The sequence below is a fragment of the Pyxicephalus adspersus genome, chromosome Z (assembly GCF_032062135.1).
Source record: "Pyxicephalus adspersus chromosome Z, UCB_Pads_2.0, whole genome shotgun sequence".
Lineage (NCBI taxonomy): Eukaryota > Metazoa > Chordata > Amphibia > Anura > Pyxicephalidae > Pyxicephalus > Pyxicephalus adspersus.
In genome coordinates this window covers 34,372,139-34,395,623 of record NC_092871.1, presented here as the reverse complement: position 1 = coordinate 34,395,623, position 23,485 = coordinate 34,372,139, and the positions used below count along the sequence as shown (strand labels likewise).

Here is a 23,485-nt window from a genome sequence, read left to right as displayed (position 1 = left end):
GCTTTATCTCTCATCCATTTTCATGTGATGGAAAATTACAGTATCTTAAATTTTCTTTTTTTATGTGCACAATCTATAAATATGGAAATCACATCACTCACAAAACTTTACTTTCAATGGGAGAAATATGGAGTTGCCATTTGTGAATTTTTTTTTAAATACTAATTCAGGTAGTCCCTGGGTTAAGGACATCCAACATGCGGTTTGCATAACCTGCAGAAGAATCTTTTGCTAAACACAGGTGAGGCTGTGGGTGATCTGAGGGGGTGAGCTCTTTTTGCAGCTCCTTGTAACACTTTAATGACCAAGACAAACTCTTCAGTTGATTCTTTTTTGCATATCAAAGCACAGCTTGCTCCAGAAGTTAATCATTGTCTAGGCTCCATGAAGATTTTTTTTTGTTTTGTTTGTGATTAACTCACAGTGAAATTTTTTTATACAGTTACTGACACTACGCTACTTAATAATATGTTGAGACAAACACCTGTCCTAATTGCATTAATTAAAATATCATACCTGTTCTGACTTATATACAATTTCAACTTAAGAACAAACCTATCTCATATATAAACCCAGGGGCTACCTGTAGTAATTGTTTGTAGGTTACAGCTCCAGAACAAACTAGGAATTTAACATTGTCTTTTACATCAGTGGTTGGTTCAGTGTTGTGTTTTTTATGGGCCTAAAAGTATTTATTTGAGGTATTGTCAACTAAATAGCAATTTCCTTAGACAGTCACCAACAACAACAAATAAATATATTTACTAGCAGATTACCCACCAATGCCCAGGTATTTATTTATGCAATCTTATATTATACAGGAAAAGGAATCAAAGCTATAGTGATTTTCTTGTCCACTGTGTTGTTTCATTTTTTTGCCTTTGATTGCACTCAGCCAATTGCCTTTCATTTTCTCGAAGGCATTTTTACAGGCCAGAAATTTGTAGAAGAGTAAAAAAAAGTATGTAAAAATATAAGCAAAAGGCACACTGTGAGTGAGCAATACATACACACATACATACATGCAAATATACTTCTGACATATAGCACAGTGCTGTACAAAGATCAGCGTCATATGTCTAGAAAGTTTAGTTGAAATGTCTCCATGCGTTACAACATGGGTGATGACATACACACATACATACATACATACATCCAAATATAGCTCTGACATATAGCACAGCGCTGTACAAAGATGACTGGTGCACTCACATGAGTCTCAGTCAGGTTGGTTGGAATGTCTCCATGCGTTTTCGAGTGATGGTGGAACATACACACATACATACCGACATACATACATACAATTTTATATATATAGAATTATATGGCTCTGAGACATACCATAGTGCTGTACAATGAAACACTGAGCTAGACCCATCAGTCTCTGTACAGAGGAGCTGACACTCTAATGCCCCCCCCCCCCACATTTTTATACCTCTGACATATACTACAGCACTGTACAAAGATCAGCGGTATCATATGTTTAGCAAGTTTGGTTTAAATGACTCTATGCGTTTCCGAGTGATGGTGGAACATAGCAAGTTTGGTTGGAATGTCTCCATGTGTTTCCTAGTGATCACCAAATATAGCTCCGACATATAGCACAGCGCTGCACAAAGATCAGCAGTGTACTCACATGAGTCCGGTTCATATGTTTAGCAAATGTGGTTGAAATGTCTCAATGCATTTTCTAGTGATGACATACACACATCCAAATATAGCTCTGACATATAGCACAGCGCTGTACAAAGATACACATACATGCACACATACATACATCCAATTTTATACATATAGATTTCATGACAAGTTTTATCTACATCCTTTTTCAGTCTCGAACCATTTCATTTTTTCCATCTTTTAGTCATCTTTAGTCAAATAGACGTATTTTTTAGAGTAAAGGTAAGTTGGGGGCTGACCAGCTTTATTTATCTATTTGACTCAATATCTATTTTATCCTTCAGTTGGGTTTTAATATTTATAATACTACATTAGACATAATAATTGACAAATAACAGAACAACGATGAACAATTGTTTTATTCTTATATTTTAAAATATGATGTTTACTGATTGGTTTATATGGATTTACATACTGTCTAAACACCTCCCAATAGAATACATTAGTATGAAAAATATCTTCTTGCCTATTGCCTATTGTCTGTTGTGATCTCCAAAACAGAAGTTTTTTTTAAAAAATGAAACAGGAATTTTTACACAATAGCTCACACACATCATTTATTAGACTCTGTGGGTCTGATTTATTAAAGCTCTTCACGACTGAAAAGGATAAAATTTTATCAGTGAAGCTGGGTGATTCAGCAAACCTGTAATGAATCTAGTCCAGGATTTAAAACCTCATCAAAAAGCAAATGACTTTAAAGAAATCCATTCCAGGTTTGCTGGATCATCCAGGTTCACTGTTGAAAGTGTATGCACTACAGCCTTGGAGAACATTAATAAATCAGGCTCTTTGTGTTTATAAAGCAGTGAATCTGACATTCACCTAAACATTCTCTGGTGGAGAATCTTCCAAGTCCATGTATTCCAGTATGTACGACTTTTACAAAACATTAAAAATTCCAAAATGTTACAATATGATTTTTCTGTATCACTCATTCACGTCATGCATGTATGAATGTCCTTTTCGTGGATAAAACCACTTCCTCAGGAGGGATACAGACATTTCTACAAAAAATAAACATTTTAAATGACATATCGTACCATACCATACATTATTCAACAAGTTTTTAGCTCAATCATTGATTACTTACATTCATGATTAACTCTATCCAAAAAGTGATAAAAACTCCCTTCACAAAAACTTTTGGCCGGAGATCAAACAGAGAGAAAAAAATGGAGGGATGGCTGGCAGGTAGCAACTCCTCATCAATGATCACTGTATAGGCTCTCTAAAAATAATATTATTATAGTTCTCAGCAATTTAAAGAAACCTTTGTTTGTGTGGTGAACCTTTAAAAACTCCCCACAAAAACTTTTTTTCCCACATTGTCTATGTAAGGCTAAACTAAATTTACATCTTATTAACAATAATGCTCCATTCTCCAAATTTAGTACAATGTTTGACCTCTCTTTACTTCATGCAATACTGTTTTCTAAAAGTGTTTCTCTAAACCATTCCTAAAAGTATCTATTATTCTTGTGGCAGCTCCCATATCTTAATGTATCCTTATTTCTTACTGAAACACACTTTTTCAATAACCCGAATTAATTGAACCCATAAATACCATCCAAATATTAAACTCCTAAATTGTACAAACACAACACCCTTAATTCTATAAAGCCATTTATTGACACCATCAAAACCCTAGTGACCTTAATTTAAAATCTTAAAAGAAAAACACAAAACCCTTGTATCACACAATGTACTTACTCAAAGCACAAGGCTTCCAAGTGTGTACCCCACCTAAAAAATGAACAAACACAAAAGAATCCAATAGGGACCCTTATATCTAATGTCCGCAAAGACTAAAGCATAAATCAATCCCAAGAAATTTTTTTTCTCCATTTACAAGAGACCATAAGTCCTACCTTTTTGACCATTTTTCATGAACTACTTGACCATTATTCATGGATGTAAGTAATCAATGACTGAGCTAAAAACCTGTTGAATAATGTATGGTATGGTACGATATGTCATTACAAATGGTTATTCCTTGTAGAAATATCTGTATGCCTCCTGAGGAAGTGGTTTTGTGCATGAAACGTGTCGAGGATATTCATACACGCATGACGTGAATGAGTGATACAGAAAAATCATATTGTAAATTTTGAATTTTTGATATTTGATTGGGGATGTGGCACAATTTTACTGTGGGTTACTTTTATATATATATATATATATATATATATATATATATATATATATGTTCCTTATACACTCTGCTTATACACTGCTTTATAAATAGACCTCTCAATGTTGCTTGTTTCTAGTCTTTAACATCATTTTAGAAAGATGTTTCATGATCTTTTTTTGTAAGCTACAAAACAAACATAGTCAGCAGATCTTAATTTTATCACAAACAACAGAAAAAAAAACTATCATAACCATTTAGTTTCTCCTTCAATACCTAATTAATTTACTTCATTTAGGGTAGGTATAATTTAATGACTTGGCTCCTAAATTATCCCTGTGGAGGGAGTCTCTGCAGATTTTTCAATGATAAGATCCAAAGGCATTCATTAATGTAGTTTTAATGCAATCAACAGATATTAATTAGCACTGCTTTACACTATGGCATGATAAAAATGTAAATATACCTAAAAGAAAGGACTTCACTAGGGACTGCTCTGATTTATTTATAGATTTTAGGTTGCATCTTGACATTTTTTGGAATAAAAGGACATGCAATGTTTGGCTATTTACGTCTTCTCTTTGGCCTTACAAGCATGAATTCTGTGTGCAAGCATGTAGAAAGCTAAAACCCCTCAAGATCCAAATGCATAACCATGACAACAGGGTTATTAGTGATAGTTCTATAGGGCAGAGATGCACACTTTAGGGATTTATTTTTTTGTTACACAAGCAAAAATGTCTTACTGGTTATTAAGGATTTAAAGTAAAGATAACAGAGACTGTTGATCCAGTGAACATCCGATTCCAAAGCAATTCTTTACCCCTGTTGAAGTAAATTGTACCAAGTTTTTTTTGCCTTCCCCTGGACCAATTATGTCTTATAGAGTTTTATATCTGGGATTTGTTTATTTCCCTAGTGGTTGAACTTAATGCGCTTATGTCTTTTTTCAACCTAATTTACTATATAACTATGTAACTATGTAACTATCACAGCTGGTTTATTGCCTACAAGAGGTTTCCATATTAGTTTTACAAATGTGATGTAGTGGAACAGTGGACAGTGGACAGTTTAATGTATTTTGGAGTCTTGACAGACAACCAGAGTGACCAACAAGTAGTTGTGATATACTTAATCTTACAGGCTGATTGAGCCCCAATTTTACTAAATCTCAAGTACCTTGTTCCTGACCATCTGAAATTTTATTTGTATTCACCTATTTATTCAATGAACAAACATTCAGTTATCCGGGAGCTTATGAGCCATCAATAACAGTAAAAGGTTCATGCTGTTGATAAAAAGGAAGGGGAGGATCATGGATAATTGTAAGGAGCTTCCCATGTTACAAACAAACATTGGATTGTGCAGTACTAGTTGTACTGAAAAACAAAATGATTTGGCAAACAAGGATGGTAAAAGCAGCAATGGTTTAACCACCTGGGCGTTACACTGATGTCTGGATTTCTGTACCATATTATTTTGTATTGGATTGGATACACGAGTTTGTATCCAATCCAATACAAAATATGAATTTGAATTTACCAGTTACATACTTTGTATTTATTTTGTATTATTTTGTATTGGATTACAGGAGTTTGTATTCAATCCAATACAAAATGTGTTTGAATGAGTTGAATTTGAATTTCCCGCACACACGCCGATGTCATCGCCGAGGGACACATACATGCTACGGACAGAGAAGAAGAAGCCGGCCGGCTTCTTCTTCTCCGCCGGCCAGCTTCTTCTTCTCGGAGAAGGCACCCGACGCTGAAGAGGGAGATCGACGCTGGAGGACGACGCTGGAGAGCGACACTGGATGATCACAGCGGGACCAGGTAAGTGATCGATAAAACCGAACTTTTCTCACTGTATTTTCATACAGTGAGAAAAGTTCGGGTTTATCGATAATTGCAATTATCAAGGTCGGGTTTAGCGATAGGGTGGTTAAAGAGCTTGTTCACCAATGCTAGAAGTCCAGCAAACAAGATAGGGGAGTTGGAAGCCTTAATGAGTGAGGAGAATTATGACATTAATTGGCATTGCTGAATCCTGGCTATGTTCTTCACATGACTGGGCTGTCAATATTCCTGGGTATACTCTCTTTCGTAAAGATAGAATCAAACGAAAGGGCGGTGGTGTCTGTCTGAAGCAAAAACAGAAAAGATAAAAACATTTAATTTTAAGAGAGCAAATTTTCCATTATTAGGTTAATATGCAAATTAGGGTCAATAGGTTTAGAAAAGTCAATCTGTAAATGGATAGGGAACTGTCTTAAAGATCGCATCCAGAGAGTTGTAATTAATAATTCATACTCTGAATAGTCTAAGGTTATTAGTGGTGTACCCCAGGGTTCAGTGATGGGACCTTTACTGTTTAACATCTTCATAAATGATATAGTGATTGGGATTAAAAGTACCATTTCTGTGTTTGCAGATGACACCAAACTATGTAATGGAATTAAGTCCATACTGGATTTCTATAATCTACAAGCAGACCTGGATGTACTGTTTGATTGGGCAGCCATATGGCAAATGACATTTAATATAGATAAATGTAAAAGTATGCACTTGGGAGCTAACAACATGCATGCTTCATACTGTCTAGGGGGAATATATTTGGAGGAGTCAGAAATGGAAAAGGATCTGGGGGTTCTGGTAGATCAATGACTTAATAACAGCATGCAATGGCAAGCTGCACCATCTAAAGCTAGCAAAGTACTTTCTTGTATTAAAAGAGGAATAGACTGCGGAGATGGAGACATAATCCTGCGCCTGTACAAAGCATTGGCCAGACCACATCTGGAATATGCAGTCCAGTTTTGGTCACCAGTTCACAAAAAGGACATTGTGGAATTGGAGAGAGTGCAGAGAAGGGCAACTAAATTAATAAAATGGAGGAGCTCAGCTATTAGGAGAGATTAGCTGAACTGAATCTATTCTCCCTCGAGAAGAGACATTTAAGGGGGTATATGATCACCCTGTATAAATATATAAACGTTCCATATAGAGAACTCTCTTCCCCATTAATTACTTTGAGATCATTACAAAGAACAAGAGGGCACTCTTTGTGTCTGGAGATTGTCCCCTTCTGATCACTCTGTGCCATTGATTGTCCCCTTCTGATCACTCATGTGCCATTCAGATTCCCCTTCTGATCACTCATGTGCCATTGGATGTCCCCTTTTGATCACTCTGTGCCATTGATTGTCCCCTTCTGATCACTCATGTGCCATTTAGATTCCCCTTCTGATCACTCTGTGCCATTGATTGCCCCCTTCTGTTCACTGACTTACCTTTTTTTTGCATCTACGGTACGGCCGGGTAACAGACTCCGTTAGGGCAGGGATCAGCAGCTTGCTTCCTAGTGCGACGTCGCGGGGGCGCGTGTGCCGGCTTGTTAGTTTCAGTTTCGCTCTGCACTGCAGCCAGCATCAAGGGGACACACACGGTATCGGGTATCGGAGGAGGTCCTATTCACGGGTGAGTGCCTTATTTTAATTATTTAAGCAAAAATCGGGGCTGCCTTATTTGATGGGGATGCCTTATCATCGGGGAAACACGGTATGTAACTATGTAACTATATTTTATGAAGTCGTTAGGAGCTAGAGATTTCTTTCATTTCTTCAACATTTATATATAAGATATAACTTTATCAGAAAAATGACAAAGCTATATAAAGCAATGACACTAAAGCCTTCACCAAATTTACCAAAATTTTGGCAAAAAATTGAAATATAGTTTGCGTACCATGTTACATTGTCCAAAAAGTTTAACAAAATGTCAAAGCAGAATGCACAAAACACCTGAAAACTACAACCCCACCTTCCCCACACCCTCATGTCCATGTCATGAATTATTCACAAAATAATAAAAAAATCTAAACTTTAGGTATGTGTTTGGTAGAAATTGCCTAACATCTTCTAACAACATTCTTCCCCTACACCAGGGGTCAGCAAAGTTTTATGGCCACTAGGCCATTTATGGGGTAGGCGGGAGCACACTAGGCCGGACCCGCCCTATTGTCCCCACCCACCACCAGGGAACGCCCTCTGAAGTGAAATCCATCTCCTTCACATGCATTGCGGAGAAGAGGTATTACCTTCAGGTTTCAGGTAAATAGGGAAACAACTCCAAGGAGGCGGCACCGGAGCTCCGGTGGCTCCAGAGCTCCAGCCGCTTCGGTAGTTCCTACCAGCTAAGCCGTATCTGGCCTAAAAGCTGGAGTTTGCCGACCCCTGCCCCACACTATCACAGAGGAAGTCCTTCTCCTTGTTGTATGGTTTTTCTATTTTTATCAATTGGTACATGTTCCTTATGGCAGTGCTCAGCTCACCCTGCCCTTTTTTAAGATGTGTTGCCCTCAGGATTGTTTATAGATATTTATAGATATATGTGGATAGACATAAATGTACATATAATGTATGTGTATAGGTGCTGGAATGTTGTGTGTAAACATGAAACCTGTCGTTCTTTGTACTGGCCATCTGGATCACCTAGGGGATGTCTTATCAGTGGTTATCAAGAAAAATAACCAAGGAACAATAAACAAAACAGATAATAAAACATGCCAGTACACAGGATCTAGTTCCCATAACAAACTGGTTACCAGTAGGACCCTTAAGGGGCAAATATTCCATCAAGCAGATAATGGATGCATAATCAAACGGATGGGTTGGGTTGATAACCCAGCTGGACCTTTGGTTGACCCTTACATTTAGATTCCAGCAAGAGATTCTTATATCAAATTTAGTTGGGAGGTCCATCAAATTACCTTAACCAATCCCAATCTAGTGGGGTCTGTGCCAACTGATAGTGATTGTACAGAACACACCCACTAACCAATCCAAGAGTCCCAATGTTACCTAATGGGACTTAACTATATAAAAGGGGAGCTGGAAAAATAACAAGAAGAAAGGGGAATGATGGGAGTTCCTAGGGAATCAGGCTCCTGGGGTACCCATCAACATCTTTACAGGTAGCTATAACACATTCCTGAATTGCATTCTTATATTGTTCAGTATATGTTTATGTTATTATTGTTATATTGATTTGATGTATTGTGTACTAAGTACTTACTAGATGATTACAGGGCTTACTACTAATACCTTTATGTCCAAGTGATATATATATGTAGAATTGATTGAAGTTCCTATGTGTAGATATCTGACAATATTGCTGTGTACTTTGTTTTACCTTGTTTTCCTAATTAAACTGTTTGAGTGACTAGCTATTATTTGTGCACGAACCTTCTGCATTGAATTTATATATGTATTGATGGAGGATAAAATTTCCATATTTATGCAGATAAATATTCCTAAAATAACAGATGTTCCTCCCGATAGTCTGATAGCCTAAGTTGATTAAAGAAGCCAGTTTTTCTGTGTGTTGTATCTGATGCAGGTCTGGACTAACTGTATGTATGAGTGATAGGAAAAAGTATACCCACCAATAAAGACTGTTCTTGGTCTTTTTGCAGCTTGAAATATTTACTTTACAATTAAAATGTACTGATTAAATAATAAAATAAGGGATTTTTAAGTTACCACTAAATGTTGAAACAACACTATAAAATTAATACTGTCGACTTTTCAGTTAAAATTACAGGTTGTTCTAAGGTAGATACTAGAAGAAGTTACTCTATTGCATCAGTGGGGTTTTTTTAAGTTTTGACCTTCTTTGGCTCAAGTGAGTGCTTTTTCTTTTGTTCTGAGTATGGCTACTACAGGGCTATGCCACCCAATTACTTGCTAAATGCTTGTTGTATTTACTCACCTTTTTGAAAAAGTTTGTTGAAATGCTTTGTGGAGTGGGCGTGTGTTTCTAAATATTTATGTAAATAAAGGTCTGTGCCTTTCCAAAATATAGTGGTAACCTAAAAATCTGTTATTTTTTTTATAACCTTTAATCTGTATACTTTTGAGACATGGTACCTCCTTACTTGAATCCCTTTATATTATATCTTACTTTCGCCTATAGTTAAAATGTATTAAATGTTTTAATATGCGCCCTGAAGCTCATACTTAAGTATAACATATTAGGACTGCATTATTAAAAGTGCTTTGTTTTATATGCAGCTTCCACATCTCTGTGTTTAACATGCAACTAAAACCTCTAAATTTATTTAAAAATTGTAATTAACTATGATAGGTCCTTATTTATGCCAAATGATGTCATAAATGTATAAAGTTTTCTTGTGCACGTGGTTTATAGTCAAAAGAAGGGAACTGTTGACAGTAAAATCCATCTCCAATTTATTCAACTGTTACAAAGAGAGGGAATGTAGAAGAATATATATATATATATATATATATATATATATATACATATATATATATATATATGTGGGAGAAAAAAAACTATATGCAAACTGGTTGTAGTGCGCCAGGAGCCTAACAGTTCTTAAGTAAATACTGGAAAAACCTTAATATAGCACAAAGTATTTACATGTTAATACTTAAATCACAAAACCAAAATATGGAGGGTGTATTACTCACAGTATTTTCTCTATACCTCATAGCCCAACATCACAGAAGGAGGTCAAATGCAGGTGAGAATGTCAGTGATTTTAGTGTCAAATGCAAGCAGAATGCACCTGAAATCAATTTGCCCATTAATAAAATCCTGTACAGTGGTTTACAGCTGTATGCATTGGTTTCATTTAACCATAGTTACCATTGTCTGTCTGGTTCTACTTTCCTGCTTTACCCTAAGCCTTAGGCTACATACACACGTGCAATAATTATCGGTGGAAACGAACGACTAATGATCAATCGTCGGATAATTGTTTACAAAAAAAAGTGCACATTGAGTGGCCAACAACACAGATGATCGAAGAATGTTGCTGGAAACGAACGACCGTCCCGGCTGATCTGATTGGGCGACGATCGTTCACTATCTATTGTGTGTATGGTCGTTCAGTGATCGTGGATTGTTTTGTGATACACTTTCTCCTGTGCATGTCACTTCCTACGACGTTCAAACGATCGGATTTAGTGTGTGTACATTATTGGTGGATTATATTTGAACGATCGTATCGTTTCAGCATGTACAGAATTTTGCACAATACGATCGTTCAAAATAATCGTGAATAATCATTGATGGGTTGTTAATCGTTCATTTTCTAATGACAACTATTGCACGTGTGTACGTAGCCTTTTTTATAAAAGCCATTTTTTTCAATAAACTTCAATAATGATGGACAGCTAGCCCATATCAACTGACTACACATTGGAAAAATGGCTTTTTTAAAGGATATCTCTGTGCTATATTTCAGGGGCCCCAATGACTGCTTTACATAGCTCAACCCACCATTCTCAATAATGAATATACGTACTTTTTTTTTCTTTGAGGGGGGTTTCTAATAGATGTGACCAGTTCAGTCAGATTAGCTCTTTTCTATATTTTTTTTTCTGCATAGATAACAACTTTTCATTGTCACCCACCTGTTTTTCTCCGCTCGGTCGCCTGTAACTTAAAAGCAGTTCCACAGCTCCCACCACTTCCTTCCTTATTGCATACAATAGGGCATCGCCCACATATACACTGTGGCTGAGTAAAAGTTCCATGATCTCCAAGTTCTCGTTCTCTATGGCTATGAGAAGAGCACTGCGGCCAAGTGGATCCATGCAGTTGATGTTGATGTTGTAGTAGATTTCGGCTTCCTCCAAGGCATGTTTCACACTGGCATAATCTCCCTTCTCCACAGCAATGAGGTAGGCCTTTTCTTCCAGTGACAACTCCGCCTCTGCCCGCACAATCTGCAAAGGAATCCGATCTCTGTATGGTGAGTAATTCACCTTTTTGTAGTACAACTGGGCCATTGTTCATAATGACATTACAACCTGTAGGATAAAAGAAAAAAATTGTCACAATGTAAAATTAAAGAATGAATTTATAGCCAAGAAAGTAAGTACACACACATAAAGAGCATACAAAAAACTTGCTCATCCTTTTTTTCCAGGTTGAACCCCGGGTTAAGGACAGCCGACATACAGACGACTCCTAGATACCAACAGGGTTCCCTGCTGGCTAGTGTGGAAGACGGACGCTGGATGCGGGAAGGGGAGCAGTTTGCATGACTTGCAGAAGAAATCTTTTTCTAAACACAGCTGAGGTTGTGGGTAATCTTAGGGGGGTGAGCTCTTTATGCAGCCTCTTGTTTTCCCCAGCATTTAACCTGAGGCTTTAAAAGCCCATGTTTGAGATTCCCATGCATTCCAATAGGCTAATCTACACCAGGACGTTTCCTTGAGGTACGTTTATGAGCGTTATTTATAACGTTGCTTGCAACATTTAAAAAATTAAAACGTGGGGTTAACACCCAAAAATGTATGAAAACACGGGTAAATGCTTCCATTGATTTTATTGGGGCGTTTTCCCGCGTTTTTAGGTACTTGAAATGTAAACGCGTTAAAAATGCAGAAAAATGCAGGAAACGTGGTAAAACATGGTAAAAACACCGAAAAACTTGGGAAACCCTGGAATAGACATTTTCCGGTGTTTTAAAGGCAAGCTTTAAAACACTAATAAAAGTGCATAAAAATGCATATAAACGCAGTGAGATTGTTTACATGCGTTTTTAAACACGTCCATGTAGACCCAGCCTAATGACCAAGTCAGAAGTTAATGAATGTCTAGGCTCCATAGAAGTTTTTTGTTTACTTTGTTTGTGATTAACTCACAGTGAGGATTTTTTACAGTAACTGACACCACCCTGCCTAATATTATGTTGGGACAAATATCTGTCCTAATTGTATTTATTTGAATAATGTACCTGTTCTGACTTACATACAAATTCAACTTAAGTACAAACACACAGCCCCTATCTTGAATGTAACCTGGGGACTACCTGTATTTTGCTTACAAACATAAGGAGAAAAATATTATAATCCTAACCATATTGAAACCCAGGTACACTGTACAGATCCACAAAAGAAGACTATTAATGCAAGGTACATATTCTTGTTCTCTCTAAATTCTGAGTACCAGGGTTTTGAGGAACACTGATGTATAGTACACAGCCGAATTTTTAAATATTGTGAAATGTGTCTATATAGCAGATCATTAAATTGTAAGCCTCTTTGAGGATCAGTTAGTGACATGTCTATGGAGTTTGTAAATTGCTGCATAATATGTTGGATCTATATAAATTCATACATATACATAAATATAAATACATACATATACATAAATAAACTATATAAATAATATAATATTGATATAAAATAGTAAATATTCTGCTGTAGTTCATTTGGGTTATAAAACAAATGATCCCCTCAAGGCTTTGACAGTAAAAAAACACTTTGAAAACCAAAAAATACTACAGGATTTTTCCCCTTTCACCAACTTAGACAATTTTCTGAGTAATAAAACCTACCCATTAAAGTGCACAGAGTTTGAAAGGGCCTCTAATGAGGATTCCTCATGAACTGGGGCTTATTTCTTCTGTATACTCCTTCCTGTTGTATTCTGTTCATATAAGTAATATTCCCTACCAGTGATATAATAGACTGCCGTTGTCCCAGCCAACTATATTGTAACAATTAAGTGATCATATATATATATATATATATATATATATATATATATATATATACATTTCCCTTTTACTTTTCCTATTTCTGAATCTTCACAACAAAAAAACATACATATACAAGTATAATTTGCAAATATTTACTCTCATTCCCCCATACAGTCATATATATGTATTTATACATTCATAACAAAATTAAAAAATACCAGCTCCATTTACTTGACCTAATTTATCTTTTTTAATATCAACCATATATAAACAGACAAAACAACATAAATCAAATATGCACAATCAATCACTATATATTCACAATAATTACTTTTTATGTACCTATGTACCTAATAGACAATTTGGTATGACTACTAGAAATATTTAATTTATATACAACAAAAAACTGTATACTTATATGCACACACCTACCTAAGGTTTTTCGTGTAAATATATCTGTTCTTACACCTCAAGCTCTAGATGTAAGCTATTTATATATGCACTGTAAGATTTGGTTACCGAACTATGCTATTGATAATAGTGTATGACTTTTAAACAAGGGACTATATTACTGATTGTATTCTTTCTCTAACCATTAGAATGTACACGTCTGTAACATACACCTGAGGAAGTCCTTTAGGCAAAACGCGTCGGATAACAAGAAGTTAGAGTAAGTTATTTATGTTTAGTTCGGCAGTCTCCACCCCATGATTATATAATGGGAAATGGATATACATATTACTGTTTTGATGTATCTTAATATCTGCAACACATTTTCTCATGAAATATATTTGAAAAGCAGCCTTGAAGCTCCTTTCTCTTCTTTCTTTCCTCCAAATATTTTATATAAGTAAGCCTTCTTATGCTCACTCATGGGAACGAGATATAAGTCAGTTCTTGTCAGAGGAATGGATGCAAACTTTGGAGTCATGTGGCTTATATTTTCATCAAGATTACTACTCTGGTGAATCTGTATAAAGTTTTATTTAGATAGTGTAATACCCCTTCCAGAATATGTAAGTTTGTCTGAACTGTGACAGGGGAACTATGTATTATAAATGTTGAGTGTGCCTGTAGGTCCACCACCTCTGGGCCATGTTTTATCATTAACCTTTTATCTTAACCTTGTCTTGCATCTCAATTTACAACCGTGCCCATGAGAAGCATGGTTAGATTCGTTAGGTACCCTCTATGTGCTGCTACACAAAACATAGCTAAAGGCTAGAGAAATCCACTACCCTATACTTTGGTGAAGTGAAAAATCATATACAATCATACACAAATAAAAAACTTACAGCAGCTTTGTTTGACAGATTTGATTTTTTGATTGGTTTTAATATACTTCCCTATACTATTATGGGTTTAAAGCTTGAGGCTTTTGAACAGTGAACCTAATTAGCTTGCTCCCTACCACTCTTCGCAGAAATATCAAGAGGATCCACCACCTATCCCTTGTCTTGTCTTACTATGGCTAGTCATTTACTTATACAATGGGCCTGATTTATTAAAGCTGTCCAAGGCAGGAGAGGATACACTTTCATTAGTGAAGCGGGGTGATCCAGCAAACCTGGAATGGATCTGATGCAGGATTTAAAACATTTGCTAAATAATAGAAACTGACTTTGAAGAAATCCATTCCAGGTTTGCTGGATCAGCCAGATACACTGATGAAAGTGTACCCTCTCCAGCCTTGAAGAGCTTTAATAAATTAGGCCCAATTTGTTCTGTTTATGTTTAGTATCCTTTATCTTCACCAATAGAATTTTGCTGCACAGCATTCTTGATTATGATACTTTGAATTATTCTTGTGTGCACAGCCAGATTTGATTGTTTTTTAACCTCCCCTTTCTAAAAGATTAAATAAAATACCTGTAACAAAAACCATTTAAAACTAACAACTTTTGTTTATTATGCATGGCAATGTTTCACTTTAAATCTAAATTACAAACAGATATAAAAACTCCTTTTTTTAGGCATGTTTAAAAAAATGTATTTTAAATGCACCTATTTACTCATCTTGACTTATCAGTCTCTTGTATACCCATTTACAGTAAAACGCTGACTGTCAAAAGGATGGGCAGTATTGGAAGACAATAAGGAGTGCTACAAGTATTTTTAACAAAAAGTAATATGTTGACAGAAAAAAAGAGAACAAAATGGTGAATGGCTGCTCCTCCTTAACTTTCCAACCAAAGGTTTTTGCTGCTAACTGCTGCAGTATTGGCTAAAGGGGTTGTGAAAATTTGAAAATGAAACAAACAAAAATTTGGTATATATATAAGTCATTTACCTATACAATGGACATGATATATTAAAGCTATTTAAGGCTGGAGAGGATACACTTTCATCAGTGAAGCTGGCTGATCCAGCAAACCTGGAATCAATCTGGTCCAGGATTGAAAACATTTGCTAACACATAGCAAATTACTTTTAGGAAATGCATTCCAGGTTTGCTGGATCACCCAGTTTCACTGATGAAAGTGTCTTCTTTCCAGTCTTGGATAGCTTTAATAAAATAGGTCCAATGGCTCCTGTGTATGTATTTCAAGTGTGTATTTAAACATTTGTCAAAAGTTCTTGATTAGGTATTGTATCTTAACATTAAAAAAGTATGCAGTAGGTAAACTTGAGTGGCACTTTGCTGCTTACTGTTTTGGAAATATGATCTCATTTTTCTGCAGTCAGCCGCATAGTCTGTTATCTACAATGACCTATGGACACAATTTAGTCTAGAGTTGTGCATGTTGCTTACAGGGAAAATGATAGACTAGACAAATCCTCTTGGGATACTCATGGCTAAGCGCCAACTCAGTAAATAAGCCTTGCCATCTGCAATGAACATGAATGCCAGCACTGCCTATAACTAGGGAATTGTGCCGTCATGACACACTGATCTGTAATCTTCTTCTTATTACTGCAAGGCATTACAACATTCTTCTCAATAAGTAAAATATTTTACCTCGGCAACTATGAATATTTTTTGGTTTAAGGGGTGCTTATCTTTTAGCTATGGTATGGGGAAGTAAAGTACATCTCAAAGGCTTTCTTTAGGCATTTGCCTCTCTCCAAGTGTTTTACATTCCTGTCTATATTCATAATATAATCTATATTTATGAAACTAAAGCCCAACTCTGTCCAACACATTTTTTTTGCACAAGTTAAGTAGAGTTAGAACCAATTTTTTGTTTTTATTGCTATTTTATAGACATTGGCGATATTTATACTCACTTTCTTTGATCACTGTTACAGAAATTAGGTATAATTTTTTCAACAGAAGCACAGGCATTAAGAAATCCATTTTGGCTGGAGGTAGTTTTTAAGCAGTAAAGCCAAAGACCTTTCTGAATACACCTACCAGTTTGGGTGAACTTTGCATATTTTGCAGTAATGGCAATCCCCCAAGGATGTAATCTGCACCTCCATACCTAAACTTTAGGCCAAAGGTCTTATTGTAGGAATGTATTTTTAATGTTTTCAGCTAGGATACACCCAACTTTTACCCAAAATGTTTACATTTTGAGTAGACATTGGCTCATACATTTTTTAACCTCCCAACCGTTAAGCCCGTATTTTTTGGTATTAAAAAAAGTTGCAATTATCGGTAACCCCGTACTTTTCTCGCTCCCCACTTACCTGGTCCCGCTGTGCTCATCCAGCGTCGTGTCCGTGTTCCAGCGTCGTCCTCCAGCGTCGATCACCCTCTCCAGCGTCGGGTGCCGTCTCCTGGTCCCGCTGATCGTCCCACGTCGTTCTCCTTCCAGCGCCGGGTGCTCTCTGAAACAAGAAGCCGGCTGGCGGAGGAAAAAAAAAGCCAGCTGGCTTCTTGTGCGTACATGCGCGATGACGTCGGCGCGTGTGCGGGAAATTCAAATTGAAACTCATTCATTCATTTTGTATTGGATTGGATACAGGAGTTTGTATTTAATCCAATACAAAATGAATGAATGAGTTTCAATTAAAAATAAATACAAAGTATGTATTTTATATTGGATTGGATTTATATTCATGATATCTACTAGAACCCCTGTTCGGACATATTTCTGTAAGTTACAGGTCTACAATTTAAAAAAAAAATTTCATGAAAAACGATGGATCACTTTTGGTACAGAAATCTAGACCTCAGTGTAACGCTCAGGAGGTTAAGTTTTAAGTATTGTTTGTAGACACATGAAAACACATAATGTTTTTTTTTTTTTACTTTTTATTGTTAAATTAAATTTGTTGATAGAAATTTCTGGTACTGTTGAATGTCCCTTTAAATCTCTATGTTAAGGTATCTGCTGTATTATTTTATGTTTAGGAGTAAAATCCTATCTGCTGAAACAAAAACAGATGGGAGAGGGCGACAACTAAGACTACGGAACTGCATCCCAGGGGCTGTACAGATCAGCAGAATTATGTGCCTTTAAACATTTATTCGTTTGTTATTCTGCACACAGGTCTAGAATTCCTATTTACCCACTCGGTTTGGATGATAGTCAGTGTGACAATACAGATACCTAGCAATTTTACAAATAATTTGCTTTCCTCACACCAAAACATGGAATCTTAAAAGTCTGTTCTTGATATTTGATATTTTGGGGCTACAAAAAATGTCTACTATTAGAAGTGGGAAAAGCAAAAATAAAATAATTTGACCAGAAAGGAAAATATTTGAAGTCAGTTTGTAAGTTAAAATATTGGCTTTACTTAAACATTGAACAAGAACAATACCAGTAAATTGTAGCAAGATAAATGTTTAACTGTATATAATGTGTGTAAATGTTTAATGAAAAAATATTAAATTTCGTTATAAAAAGTTTTTCTTTTACCACTGTTAGGCTTGATTTACTATTTTGTGTGCATCAACAAACACAGAAATTTGACTTAGAAAAATCTAAACAAAAAGTTGGCAAGCTTGAGTTTATTAGAGATCATTAGAGGAGTCCTTGGATACTATGTCCTGTTAAGGTGCCATCCAGACTGAAAAAATACATATTTTAAAGAGAACTTTTAAATTTCTTGTACATGCTCTTATCCTCTCCCGTCTGGACTACTGTAACCTCCTCCTCTCTGGTATTCCACTAACCTGACTCTCTCCTCTACAATCTATCATGAATGCTGCAGCCAGACTCATCCATCCTTCCCACCGCTTATCTTCTGCTGCATCTCTTTGCAGATCTCTACACTGGCTTCCATTTCACCTTAGAATCAAATTCAAGTTCCTGTGCTTTGCCTTCAAATCCTTCCACAGCTCTTGTACCTCTTACATTTCTGACCTGGTATAAAAATACTTCCCCAGCCGCTCTCTCCGCTCCTCCAATGACCTACTAATGACTTCCTCACTCATAACCTCATCACACGCACGGATACAAGACTTCTCTAGAGCTGCCCCAACTCTCTGGAATGGTCTTCCTCGTCCTTTTCGCCTTGCTCCTTTTTTCTGCTCATTTCAAAGAGAGCTCAAAACCCATTTTTTCAAACTTGCCTACCCATCTTTTTCTGTCTTTTTGAAACCATCACTAATTCCCATATCCCACTACATATCTCCCCTCCTACTGTGTGTTAATTCCCCCACCGCCTAGATTGTAAGCTCCTAGAGGCAGGGTCCTCTGCTCCTGTATCACTGTTTGTAATAGTCTGTCATTTGCAACCTCTATTTAATGTACAGCCCTGCGTAATCAGTTGGCGCTATATAATTCCTGTATGATAATTAAAATAAAATTTCTTAATGATATAATATATGCCAATAAGACCATATATGAAGTTCAAATTATGAAAATATCAGAACCGATTAGAAAAAATGATTTTATATATATATATATATATATATATATATATATATATATATATATATATATATTTATATGTCAATATTTGGTGTCAATATTTGGTGTCAATATTTGGCTAGTTTGCTAGCTTTATATTTTGCTAGTTGATTGGAAGGTATTCTACCACTAAATTATGTGAGTTTTTGGAATATCAAACTTTGGAATATCATAATTTAGTGATGCACATTGCACATACTTCCCTCAAATTCCTTGAAAAATAGACAACACCACCAGTGTCCTGAGTGTTCCTGGCTTAAAATCAGTAAACTAAAATTTACTTTGTATCTTGACAAGTCAAGTCAAAAAGGCAAAACTGAAAATAGTAACCATCCAAAATGCAAAAGCAATCCTTTTATCTAACAAGTACAAACATTCACGTTGCCATTTTATGAATGTCCACAGTATATAAATAAAATACAAAACACTATGCATTAGCACAATACTGGGTAATACTGAATGTTTTAGAATTGACTTTAAAATAGTCACAGATAAAATCATTTTGGTTAAAGTATATGTGTAACAGTGCAATGTGGTTGACAGTGATTGTTTTTTAGCAGCAGAAAGAAAATCTGAAGGTTGTCTTCCTCTAAATTGCTGCATTATGACATCCAATTATAATCACTCAATCCCATTTGGATGTTGCCAGCTGTTCTTTCCTTTTCTTATTTATGAGACTCCAGTGTTGGCCTTGATGTGCTTCCAAGGCTAATTAAAGATACAAGGTATGCTGGCAGACCACACTGTTACCTAAGTGTGCAGCACTGGCCCTTAGCCCACTTGGAACTTAGTTTTACTATCAACAAGTAGACTCAGTGATGAGCTTACATGGTCATTTTGCAAAGCCAAACACTGCATTGGAATAAAGCCCATTTTATTTTTCCTTTTCATATGCTTGGCAGTATCTGGACTACACAATAATAATCAATGTTTCCAGTGACACTGTTAGTGTTCCTTATAAATACATTGTTTGGCACAGGAGCAATTTACTCTACAGATCCACTATAATGGATAATAGATTGTAATACATTACCAGAAGAGACACAAGTGTAGTCCTAAGGGATCTTGGCTAAAGCAATACAAATCAGACTGGTCATTTAATGCTACTTGTGCTAAATGAGGAAATTGTGTTAGTGGTCCATTGGGGGAAGTATTCTCTGAAGATCACATATTTCATTATGAAGTGCTATAATTGCAAAAAGGTGTGTGTGTTTTTACCTTGATGACTAAACTGAGCAGTAGAACTTCTTTATTTTTTACCTTTTATCTAACAATGACCCAGTCTTCCCTCCTTCAAACAGAAATCCTATTAATCAACTAATATGACTAAGAAGAGAAATTGTAGTTTATTTGCGGCTGCAAAAACTATTTTCAAGTTAGCAAAAACCCAAATATGTGTTCTTTGTATGAAATATCATAGCATAGCACTCCCAAAGACATATCATTCCCTACGTATATGATTAGCTCATTTCTGTGACTGTCCATTTTCTTTAATGACACTGAGAACAACCCCCCTATTCTGGGAGGTCTACATGTACTCACATATTCACCTACACCTAATTAATAAGATCTTGATTGAAAGTACCTGCCTCCCTTATTGTTTGATGACTAGTCTACCACTTTTTGGATTCTACTTGTGGTTTATCCTAAATAGTTTTGGTACTGTCAAAAGCTTATCATTTAGATATGAGTGAGCCAAATGCTGAACCTTTTGATTACATCCCAATCTTATTTATGCATTTGTTTCTTTTTTATACCTTACACATTTGTATTACAAACTGTATGGAAATTGTAAGCTTAATTGATGTTTTCTTTGTATCATATTTTGTAGATGTAGATCACTTTGGGTAATAATTCTGAGTGGTTCTTCACCTAATATTTGAGATTTGTTATTATGTTTTAGACGCTTTAGGCCCTGGATTGTTTTTACTTTTGTGACAGTACCCTTCTGTTTTCCTTTATACTATTCTATCTTAATATAATTTTAAAAGCTACTTAATTAATATTGTTTGTATTGTATAAACATACCACTGTACAAACATACAAAAAAATCAGTCACTCACACCCAATCTGAGGGTTGCTTTACATAGCTTTAGAGTTACAAAGCAGAACTATCAAAATGTGCGATTTTTATGACTGACTGTTTATTTGTACATTGTCAAACACATTTATAATATCTTATAAATTCATGGGCAATCTAGGGGTTAGGGGGAATGAGGGAGGAACTGTCCCTGAGCTCATGAGGTCAGTGGAGCAACCATGTACACAGAAAGATACACTTTTACCATCTGCAGTTTTTGTGATATTTAGCCGTGTATATGCTATAATAGAATTGAAGTTAAAAGTCTAATAATTCTGTTTGCACTGTTGCAGTGATGGCTTGTCTAACTAGGACAAAATGTTCCTTATCAGCTTGTTTAAAAAAGAAAAAAAAAAAACTGGACCATAAAATCAAGGGTAGATAATAGAGAAGAGATGAGTGAAATTAATGAGAGAGAGGGCCTCCTTGAAGGGATAAAACTAAATTACTGGATGTGGTTAAAAACCTAAAAACAGAAACTGGATTATTTTATTCATCAGTGAAAACAGCAGCAGCTTTGAACACAATGTCATTTGAACTAATTCCGCTGTATTACACTCCCAGTGGAATGTATAACACAGCATAAAAAGGTTGTGTATTGGTTCTTATGGGTCCTTCTGAGACAAATCGCATCTGATTTCTACCTTATCCTTTTATCCTCTCTTCTACAGACACTCATAAACCTCTTACACTGCCATAGACAGGAGATGCTAGTTAAGGGGAAATCATGTCTTTTCACTAGATAATTTGATTTAATATTGCTCGAAACATAGCCTAACAAGCTGATATTCACTTTTTAGGAAGCACATTTTCAAAGATATGCTTTAGTTGATTTTACTTTTAAATTTGGAAGGGAGATTTGTTTATACAGCCCATATGAAATTACAGTCCCTGATTTGACAGGAAAATGTCCAGATAGGTCAACAAATGTATGAACATATAAATTGGGTAGGCTACAATCTAGATCTTTTGCAATGACATAAGCTTGTTAAGTGGGCATACAACATTACGGATTTATGAAGCACCCTGCAGTGATTGGCCCTACATACAAACTTCATTTGCCTAGATATAAACATCTAATTCTGTCTCACAGCCCCATACCATATACCTGTAGCCCCATACCATATACCTGGTAGACTGGTCATCAAACAATAAGGGAGGCAGGTACTATCAGTCAAGATTTTATTAATTAGGTGTAGGTGAATATGTGAGTACATGTAGACCTGAAGAGCTGTTTGATAAATTCAGATCTCAATTCATAACTTTTTGTAGACGCATATATATTGGTTGTACTTTCCTGAGAAAGCTGTTTCACCAATTACTGAGAAACGTGTTTAATTCAATTACAATACTTGCCAGACCCTTCTTTTGGATTAAACTATGGAGGACTTTCCATGGTCTTGATTGGTTGAAAGCTAATTAAATAAGTGGATTATGGCAAGTTCTTCTCTTTTCCAGTACATGCATTTGGAATACTACTGAAGTGTCATGTTTTTAATATGTTTGTAATAAGTTGCTATTACCTATTTTATCATGATATTGTAAATAAAGGAAATTGCATTTTAATTCTCCATTGTTTGTGATATTTTGATACCCCCAAATATTTAGTTTTGTCTAGTACTGGGTTTGGCATCTACATATACATTTTTCCACCACTAATTATTTTATTTTGCGCAGTTACGCTTTTTGTGATCAGAATATTGTTGCAACGTCTACAGCATCTTCTGCGAAAGATTGGCCTTGTATTCCCTTCATAGATGTTACATCCTTAAGGGACCCCAATGAGCCACACAGGCTAATCAGACTGTATTTCCACCCAGAAGATGGGTTAACCTTTTGGAAACCAGGGTAGTCAGGAGGGATAGAAATCATCTTTGAGTACAAATATTTCCATCAGGAGAATTTAAAACACACAAACCTACACCCACGAATGACAGATGGATTAAAGAGGCACATTTTTCAGTAATTTTTATGTTAAATAGATTTCCTAATCTGTTCATTGTATAATACTTTTTAAAGGCAAAGTGTCAAGTCTATTACCTAGTCTTTTATACTATTGTAGAACGTGTCAAGCCTTTAACATGTCCTTTTATATATAAAACACTTGTTCAGACTTTGACAACCTAATACCTGAGATAATGTAATATTTAATGCCTACTCTAGTTCTGTATAGGTCCATATAGCTTATACAACATTGGTGACAGGTCAACAAATGAATACATTTTTTTAGTAGTCATATAACACTTTGGAAGTGTGAACTTTGCA

At 35.7% G+C, this 23,485-nt stretch overlaps 1 protein-coding gene across 2 annotated transcripts in view; it reads right to left on the bottom strand.

The window, feature by feature from the left end:
• TRPC5 (transient receptor potential cation channel subfamily C member 5) overlaps positions 1–23,485 on the bottom strand; it is a 229,386-nt gene that overhangs the window by 132,165 nt on the left and 73,736 nt on the right. For both annotated transcript variants that reach the window (XM_072429911.1, XM_072429912.1), the window contains exon 2: positions 11,256–11,654. In XM_072429911.1, the coding sequence (XP_072286012.1) occupies positions 11,256–11,633 (378 nt within the window). In that variant the 5' untranslated portion in view covers positions 11,634–11,654. The remainder of the gene's footprint in view (positions 1–11,255; positions 11,655–23,485) is intronic.